The 9,855-nt window shown below is 46.8% G+C and overlaps 1 protein-coding gene across 1 annotated transcript; it reads right to left on the bottom strand.

The window, feature by feature from the left end:
• Positions 1 to 7,401: 7,401 nt before the first annotated feature.
• On the bottom strand, positions 7,402 to 9,369 carry hoxc12a (homeobox C12a). The gene is made up of 2 exons (XM_085915876.1): positions 8,688 to 9,369; positions 7,402 to 7,640 (listed from the first exon to the last, which is right to left on the bottom strand). The coding sequence occupies exons 1-2, from the start codon at positions 9,367 to 9,369 to the stop codon at positions 7,402 to 7,404; spliced, it is 921 nt and encodes a 306-aa protein (XP_085772002.1).
• Between the last annotated feature and the right edge of the window lie 486 nt (positions 9,370 to 9,855).

The raw sequence follows: 9,855 nt of genomic DNA, 5'->3' as shown, positions 1-9,855 counted from the left end.
ATAAAACTCGCAATGGCTCCAGTAACACTAAATCCTTTTGTTGCCCACCCTCCCAAAAAAAAAAAAAAAAACAATAAACCTGAGAATGAGGGGAATTTGGATGTCACTAACGACGAGGAGATTGTGCTCGCACGACAACAAAACACTCCAAAGTATCGGTCGCCATGTCAGGCAACTCTGCTACGTCGGCGCTCGGCTGGATTTTAATCACAACGAAGAGTGTCAAATTGGAGCGTGATTTTTCGAAGGTTAAGACAAACATGCACGGTTCAAAAAGTGGCAAAAGTGTGACTCTTTTGACGTTATCCAATGCCAGTGGAGCCGAGTTATCCAAATACACGCAACGTGTGACGCTGCCCCAATAAAAGCCGTGTAAAGATTGAGAGCGCAAGTTGCAAAGTGCGCAAAGGTTGAGGCCAAGTATAGCGTTGCAAGTCTCGCACGGCCTTTTGCAGCATTTACATTGGGGCGTTTGTCATCATGTGTCAAAACGGAAGCAGCAAACGTCCATCACTTGGAAATATTTGTCTAGTGGGGCTTTTAAGGGCCGCCTATCGCCGCACTGGTGCGCGCAGATTAGCGAAGAATGAGCTTTATCATGTGTTTATTTCCTCGGATGGCTGACTCACAGCATCTGATATTCCGCTCGCAGTAGGACCCTGGACAAGCGACAGCGGCCGCCGCGGAGCCTCTGCTTGCACCAAATGCGCAGGCTGTTTGCACAGAAATGGCAGGCGATCAATATACGCAGACGCCATAGCTTCTGTTTTTTTATGCTGTCTAATGCGAGCCATTGTGCAATATTATCGTCGTCACGCCTTTGTTAAGAGCTGCTCGCAGAAGGCGTCCACGTCGACGCGCCGCTGCCTTTATGAGCAACGCTGTGGAATGTGAAATGTATCGCTTGCAAGCTCCTGCCGTATAATGACAGTGCTTTGCTGAGGTTCCACCCTCGTGGAAAGAACATCTCCGAAATAAAGACTGCTTTGGACGCATGCAGCCGCCCGCCCGCCCGGGTTCGACGAGCCCAAAACACGAGCTGACCCACGCACGCAAGCAGCGGAATGGCCGCACTCTCTTGGAGCGGGGAAAGCCAGTGTAATCGCGTTATAGCCCCCTCATGGCCCAGATAAGTTTAATTGGATGTAAGTCGGCCAGTTAAACTTGGCTGCATGAGGCTGCGAACATTTGCAAGCCGCACCAAAGGGCCTCTTGTGAGAGTGTGAGTGTGTGTGTGTGTGTGTGTGTGTGTGTGTGTGTGTGTGTGTGTGTGTGTGTGTGTGTGTGTGTGTTTCAAATGAACTTGCCGTGAAGGCACCACGCGTGAAGCCTCTGCGGTTTAGGCAACATCAGATCACAAGTTAAGTGACGTGCGTTTGGCGCCCAGCTCCATAGCCAGCGGATTTCTCCCTCAGCTACGGAGTGCTTAAAAAACGCGCTTTCACTTTATTATTATTATTATTATTATTATTATTAGTAGTAGTAGTAGTAGTATGATTATTATTATTAGTATTTATTATTATAAATATATAATAATACATTATTATTATTAGTAGTAGTATTATTATCATTATTATTATTATTATTATTTGGTAGAAACCTATTCTACGTCACGAGCGATGACCGCAGATGACTATAAAGTTTGTTGACTATAGCCGAGAGCGTGATTTCTGCAATTGTCTAATTCTGACAGCTACTTGTACATCTTGTCGAAAGTTGGAAAATACTTTGGAGCTGTTGCTTTTCACTTTCGACACTATTTAAGTAAACGATTGTGCAAATTACTGGAAAGATGATACGTGCTGTGAATCTCTATCTCTCTATCTCTCTATCTCTCTATCTCTCTATCTCTCTATCTATCTATCTCTCTATCTATCTATCTATCTATCTATCTATCTATCTATCTATCTATCTATCTATCTATCTATCTCTCTCTCTCTCTCTACAAATTTTTGTTTGGAAAATTACACGAATGTCAAATTAATAAATGCTTTGTTAAAAAAAGAAAAAGAAAATTTCAAGGTAACGAACTCCCACGAGATTTTAAAAATTGGCATTTGACGAAAAATATTTAAAGTTTTGCTATTGTGAAAAGTGGCTTTGCCACATGTTCAACAACAAAACTTTACATCGGTAATTGTCCCAACTTCAAGAGAGAACTAAAACCAACTCGGCAAATGGTTTGGGAGGAAACAACTTATTTGCTTTGTTGTACTGCCATGCAACATTGTTTCCATTCAATGTCAAATATTTATATTTTAAAGTGGTTCCAATGTAAATTGCTGATGTGGTCCCTCGGAAATACAAGTCATGATTTTTTTTCCCCCCACAGTGTGGAATAACCAAATTATTCAAACCCCCTCAATGTCATTGGTGCATTCGAATTTAAATATACATTCTATTTAAAAAAGAAAAAATGTTTCATGCCTACTTCTTTATTATTTAATTGTATTTATTTGAGAGTGTTGCCTATTTAGTTAGAGGCAATAACTGGAGTCCATTTTTTTGTCTTTATGACCTTTACGGAGGACAACAAAACAAAAAGACGGTCCAAAGTGTACAAATGGGTCAAATAGTTTTTGCCACACGTCATAAACAGAGCAACATTTAAAAAAATAAAAATAAAAAATAAAAAACTCCAGAGACAGAGCACATATTGAGATGTTATTGACTTCGGTGAGAGCTCGGGAATGGTTTTGCTAAAGTTGCAGGCAAATAAAAACTGTTGTGTCTGCCTGGTCTGCTCAATTAATTTGACATCTGTTACAAAAGTGAGTTTAACAAATGGCACTTTTTCAGCTCAGTGCTGTAAATTTCTCTTTCGGTGAATTTGTTGGTGGGGCATTCATGCACGTACCAACATTTCAAAATTTTACGCAGCAATGACATCGCCTATTATACTTTCCAATTGTGCGGACGACGTAATAGGAGGAAAAAAATATACACGTAACCTAAATGAAGCAATTGAGAAAGAGCTGCAGCTGCAGCTGCAGTCGGCGCAGTCGCGCTACTTTTAGAATCCAAAATAAAACTAATCGATACCCCAATCATTGTAAAATCGCCAGGTGGATCAATTTTAAACGTGTTTTTCTTCTTTTTCTGTCGATCGGAGACAGCACACAGTGAAAAAGGCATAAAAAAAAGAAGCTTGTTGAGAAGATGCATGGCACATTTCAGAACTCATCTAAACATCATGTCACAATCAATCGATGACAGCGCAAAAGACAAAAGTCACATGCAGGAGCTTGCACTCTCTTTTCAAAACTATTTCTCACACACGAACACACACAAACACACACGCGCGCGCGCACGCACGCACGCACGCTCGCACACACACACAGCTGGACAAGAACAACAGTGTCGCGCATTTTCTTGGCTGTTTTTGTGGCCATCTCCACGCCATAAAGGGCAGTGGTGGTGGTGGGGGGCGGCGAGGTCAGGGAGCCCACGCAGCCCACGTGACCACAAGTTCTCTGTGAAGGGCACCGTGAAGCTCGCTGACCTTTGAGACGCAGAGACAGGCCGCCATAAACACATTTGGTCAGTCTCAAAGTCAAACTTAGTCCTGAGCTTGCCATTGTTCCCGACTGTGCACATTTTACAATCCGGATGCAGCAGTCTCAAGGTTTCTCCGCACTCAACACTCTCTTCTTTTTTTTTCTTTACAGGGCTTTTCTTTTATTGGTGGAAGGTGAAATTCCACAAACTGCACTCGCGCCTAATGCGAAGCTGATAGTCAAGATTCTGCGTGATAAGATCGAGAAGGAGGCCAAGCAAATAATAAGAAAAAGAAGAAAGCAAGAAAGCATTCGACAGGCTGCAAATGAAAATAGTCAGGCATGACATTAAAGTTTAGTTGCAGCCGACATGATTTAGTTAATTCTGGATGTTGAGACACCATGCGCAAGTCAAAATGTGAGAATGCGCAAAGATGTCCAAAAGTCACGTCGTGTGGGGAAAAAAAATTATAATAAAAGCAATCAAAAGCGTCAAAACGTCCTCCATGTGGATTATTTTACATTTTAACAAGACCGAATGCTGTTAAATGCCACCGGGACGCGAGCACGCGTGTTGTTTTGGTGCTCCACATTCAACGACTGGGGTTTTGCTTTCCGCACGCGCTTCTGGTTGACCTTGGCTTCTGCATGTTTGGAAATCTGCCCGACGCAAGTGCAATCGAAATGCAAGCTGCATGGAACATTTTGCATCCATGACGCTCAGCTGCCTGTCCTCGCGGGGCGGCCCATTTAACAAGGCAGCAACAAACAAATATGAAGGCACCTGCACTTTATCTTCTTTCACGGCCAACTGCGCATTTGACACTGCCGTGAAAGATGCACTGCAATCACTACAAACCGTCTGGCCGTGCTGAGCCAAACGCTGCAATTATGCGTGGAAATTCAAATGCAGCTTTTCCTCAAATCACACTTAAACCAAAGTGATATCGCCCCTATTTTTTTTCCTAACGTGTACCTCAGATGGGAGCAGCGCACGCGTGACGTGGGTTTCGGTTTTAAACGCAAAACATATATTTGGGGGAATCTGACGTGCATGGTGAAGACGAAGCAGCTTTCCAGCTGTTTGTCATCATCTGCGCTCCACAAAGTGCTGCTGCAACTATTCCAACGTGGAACTTGCACAATTTTGACGTCCGGCGTCGTCTGGAGGACACTTGTAAATAGAAAAAAAAAATGTGACAACAACACAATGCAACAAAAAAGCATGCAACGGAAAAAAGTTGAGAAAAGTAGCGCCTATTTGCTCGCGGCTATTCGTGTTCAGACGCGTCCACGAGGACTGAAGGAAATGAAAGAAATTAAAGAAGAAGAAAAATAAAAGGCGCTGTAGTTATATACGAAACACTGGCAGGACATGATCAGTGCGCGTGGACGGTAAAGACAACAACAAAGGCTGCTGAGCACAAACACGTGCATGCGCCTCCCTCGAGCCAAGGAGCCACAATCAACAATTTTGTTTTACTTGCCTTTGCCAGTAGGAAGAGCTTGCTAGCTGCACATTTACGCGCCATACAAGGCCAATCGCTTAATATGCAAATGCGCCTACCTCCGGTGCAAACCAGGGGATAGGAGGGGGGGGGGGGGGGGGGGGGGGGCGTGTAAAAAAAAAAGAAAAAAAGGAGAGTGGGTCCACTGGGCCTGTTTATGGAGCATCGGGGTGTAACCCCATTAGTGACTTTACAGAGCTGTTGCATGTTTAGCTACACTGTTATAGGCTCGTAGAGTACCCATATTAAGTTCAAATTGAAAGGGTGCCATGTTAAAAGAATGGAATAAAAATCAGAAGAAGTCAAGTCGGAGGACTTCGTTTTGTTTTGTGCTCATTCACCTCCGTCGTATAGCTACTTTTGTATTCAGGGGGCCCCAATAAAAAGCGGGTTTGTCAACCTGCCTGCCTGCCTGCCTCTGGGCTCCTTCACAGAATGAGCATCTAGGTGCCAAGAAAGCCACTCAAGGATAGGTGCCCTGCATGCATGCCCTCGGAAGTAAGCTGCCGCTCAGCTCAGGTTCCTGCACTAACGTCATCCCCAAGCACGCAGGCACGCGCGCGCGCAGGCGCGCGGGCGGGCAGGCGGGCGCGCACTCAGGCCAATGACCAGACTGAGCGACATTGCAATAATTGTGTTTATTGAAGAACGTACGCAGATACATTCATATCATTAGGACTATACAAGACAATGGAGCAATCCTTACAAGCGCAAAGAAAGGAATGCAAAGGCGGGACCAAATCAAAGGAATTCATCATTGGGACAAACAGCTACGACACGGAACATTTTCGGGATACTTTTTGTCCATATCCAACTTTTTGGCAGTATATATTTATATATATTTATATATCCAGAGAGAGAGAGAGAGAGAGACAGAGAGACAGAGAGACAGAGAGAGAGAGAGAGACAGAGAGAGACAGAGAGGCCCACATTTGCAAGTCCTACGCGACCGCAAAGAGGCTGAATATGGAATGCGACATTATTGTTCAAGACCATCAAAAAACAACGCACCGACATGACATAGCAAGAACGCACCGTGCGCGGATCAGCGATCCACACAATTACACCTGACAAAGTTTGACACGAGTTTGCTCCTCGGGAGGAGGCAAATTAGGAAGAGGAAGAGGAAAAGAAGGAGGGGAAAAGGGAGGACGAGGACACCGAGGGAGGACGAGGAAGGCCTCGCTCCCTTACTCGCTCGCTCCAAGAAGAACGTCAACAATGAGACATTGTTGTTGCTTGGTGAGCAAAACTGGTTCGCTTCGGACACGAAAATGAAAGAGAGAGAGAGACAGAGAAGAGAGGAAGAGAAACGTCACCTACATGAAAAGTGGGCCGCCCGCATTTAAGGACTTGGAGTAAATTCACATTAATATCATGCCGCAAATACACCGCTCACTGCTACACTTTACTCGTTCGGCGGGACAGATGGCGCACTGCAATCGTCCCGCGACAATTAATGGAGCGCGCACACACACTTCATCGTCATTATTCTTAGTGTTAGTATATGCATTAAGATCATGAGCACCAGAAATTCTGAGACGATGTTTTCGGCCTGGAAAAAAAAAAAGCCTGTTCGAATGGCACCATCAGGCCTGAAACGCATACATATTTATATTAATAATGCCGGCATGGAGTTTTTTATTTTATTTAACCATTATGTCAACTGAAATATTTTTTTTTAATCCATGCAGCATTTCTTGAGAGGTAATCGAAAGGAAATAGTACAACAGACGAGCACAGTCATAATGGTCATTCTGCCTCCTAACCTTTGTTGGACTTTTCGTCCAGCGTGCTTCTCCTTATGCGCACTTGCGCGCTTGCTGCCCGTGACCGTGAACGTGCCCACACTGCGTGGCCCAAACGAACGCATGGCCTAAACAGATCGCGCGAGAGAAAGCGCATGTGCGTGCTGTTATTGATTCACATCAGCGGAGTGTTTGTGTGGACGCAACCATGCACTCGAGTGCCGGCGCATCTTTTGAACGTCTCCCCGAATTTCGAAGTGGGAGCAAAATGAGCCCTCTTTCGTTTCTCGTCCACACAGGCGCGCGCGCACACACACAAACACGCACACACCAAAAAATCGCTGAGGGTGTTATGTCAAATTTGGCTCGTTTCCGTCGAATTGGGGAGCCGACTTGTCTGAAGCCCCCCGAATTTGTGCGACGAACAGCATTGATTGAATGTCACACACCGGCTTGAAAGGGAAGGGGAAGGCTGCAGAGCTATTCAAAAAAAAAAAAAGCTTCATTGGAAAGGTGAAGAAGAGGCCGTGCATGCACTCGAAGACCACCTGAGCACAGAAGGTTTGGCGATTTTTTTTTGCTTGTTTTTTTTTTTCCTTCTTTTTTGAGTGCTTTGTGGATTCACCTTCTGCAGCCGCATCGTCAGCACTAAAAGTAGGCCAAAGCTTGTTCCCTCAGCATGAGTCTCTTCTTCTTCATCCTGCGGTTCTGGAACCAAATCTTCACCTGCTGGTCGCTGAGGTTGAGCCGGTCGGAGAGCTCCCTCCGCCGCTGTCTGGTGATGAACTCGTTGAGCATGAACTCGCCCTCCAGTTCGGCCAGTTGAAGTTTGGAATACGGTTTGCGCTTCTTCCTGGTCCGCGTGTGCATCGGGTACCACGGGGCACCTGCGAGGAGGAGGAGGAGGAGGAAGAGGGCAAAGATGGTGAGGAGCCGGAGCAGGAGCCGGCGGCGGCGCATAACGCAAAATCACGGTCACCTTCAAGGTTACGGGGAGTCTGGAGGGGCGTCATCTTACTGGCAGCTCACTGCGTGCTTGTATAAGCGCCGCAAATAATAACACACAATTCGGGCTATTTTCTTGCAAAAAGTTCTTGCTTTAAATTAGGAAGCTTGCCTGCCTGCATGCATGCTTATGCAACCTGCAGTCAGTTACTTCCTGCATGCCAAGCCTAATGGAATTTGTTTGACGCCTTCCTGCAGAGGACGTCTGGATTACGGGCTAAAAAAATCATAGTCATTGCTCGTGTTCATTGCTCATCTTCGTCCGGCGTACAGCGGGGTGCTTTGTGGCACAGCACAAAGTTTTATTGTCGCAGTTAAAGTTGCATTAACGTGATAATGAAGGCGCGCTTGCTTTATTTGCCAGTTTCTGGCCATGTTAAATTAGCGTTGAGTACACATGCAACAGATATTAATTCCGTTTACAAGTCATTAAAAACAAGAGAGAGCAAACTAGTTAGGCGCCAGTCGAGCGGGAAGGATCTCTCTCTGGTGGCTATTTTATTTTGATATGTTTTCATCTCGAAGACGATTTTTTTTTTTTTAATGAAAGCGCGTCGAGGGCGTGGGCGCGCCACCAAGACAAAAACCTCATGCTGCAGGCAGGCAGGCAAGGTGCATTTACGCGTGCAAGCGAGCGGGCGTGCGTGGGAGCGCAGTGACAAAGATGCTGCCGTTTCGGAAAAAAGGGAGCTCCACGGTGGAGTGGACGCGGAAAATAAAGCACATGGCGCTTGCCTGGACTATTTTTAGGGCAACCCCTAGTGGCGTATGCGCACCACGCAGGTCCTGCTGCAGAAGCCTCCCGCACAACATTAACGCTAAGCAGCACTAATTGGCGCTTTTCTACACTCGTGCACGCGTATGCAGCCTAGCTTCGACGACGTCAACCATCAACGACATAAAGAAAATATGAAATGAAGCAGACCCACCTCCGCCCGCGGCGATGTTGTTGGCGTGGCTTCCCGGGGACACAAGGCTCTGCGTGTCGCTGGATGGGGGCTTGCTGCTCTCGTTGAGCAGGGACGAGCTGGAGTCGGACTCCATGGACTGGCAGGACGGAGGATCCTGCGTCAGCTGCTCGTTACCGTACTCGTACTTGGCGAAGGCGGCCGCCGCCACCGCCGCGGCCGAGACAGAAGCGCCGGAGGCGGTGGTGGCGCCGATACCGGCGTGCATCCCGTGCTCGGATGTCAGGGATGAGGAGGATGCATCCCTCGCCCTGTCCTCTCGCTTGAGGCCACCCGAGCCCGAGCTTCCGCCGCCGCCGCCGCCGCCGCCACCGCCGCCGCCACCGCCGCCGCCGCACGCCTCCCTGGCCCCGTTGCCGTAGTAACACTTGGCCTCCTCCGCTCTGCTGATCTCGCACGAGCGGTTGAACGAGGGGTTAATAGAAACGGGGCTGCTGAAGTAGGACTGGGAGTATCCATTGCACGGCTCCGAAGGATTCCACGGGAGGGAGCAAACGTTGTCCCTCCTCGGGTAAGAGAGAGACGGCAGCCCCGCCAGTTGTCCCCCCGAGGCTCGAAAATTGGGGAAATAAAAGGTGTCTCCAGTGTGGATGTTTACCAAAGGTCCCACAAACCCCGGATTAAGGAGATTATGCTCGCCCATTTCCGCGGGCCCGACCAACAGCTTCTACTTTATTGCAATCTGACATTTAACATAGTTAAACCTGGGGGGCTGTCTGATTGGTCAGCCTCAGACCACGTGGCTAGGCCAACTTCTGCTCCACGGGGTCCCACCCACTCGCTCCGGCTCACACAAAACAAAAACATCCACTTCTCTCTATAACCCAGCTTTATATGTTATTTTTTTAAGACCATAAAGCTTTTTATAAAATTCCGCAATCTTGTCTCTTTTCTTGACTTGAATCGTGAGAGCAAAACAAGCCAGAGCTGCCTTTTTTTTTGTCCGCCATTAAATGTCACACATTAAAAAAAAAAAAGACTGGCTCTCCCCTCGTTTAATACCTTAATAAGCTGGCAAAAGTTTATTTTTTATTTTTTTGTTAAATGCTCGATCTCATGAAAACTGCCCCCCCTTCAATGAGGGTTTGCATGCATGTGGCATCATGTACCAAATTATGGTTGAATTCCT

The sequence above is a fragment of the Syngnathus leptorhynchus genome, chromosome 1 (assembly GCF_054491065.1).
Source record: "Syngnathus leptorhynchus isolate UIUO chromosome 1, UIUO_Slep, whole genome shotgun sequence".
In the NCBI taxonomy this organism is placed as follows: domain Eukaryota; kingdom Metazoa; phylum Chordata; class Actinopteri; order Syngnathiformes; family Syngnathidae; genus Syngnathus; species Syngnathus leptorhynchus.
This window is presented reverse-complemented; position numbering and strand designations above follow the sequence as displayed.

Bases quoted from the DNA above. Each gene is read 5' to 3' on its own strand.
- hoxc12a (XM_085915876.1), bottom strand. From the start codon at position 9,369: ATGGGCGAGCATAATCTCCTTAATCCGGGGTTTGTGGGACCTTTGGTA. The intron at 7,641-8,687 runs GTGGGTCTGCTT...TCCTCCTCGCAG, and splicing joins CAACATCGCCGCGGGCGGAG to GTGCCCCGTGGTACCCGATG.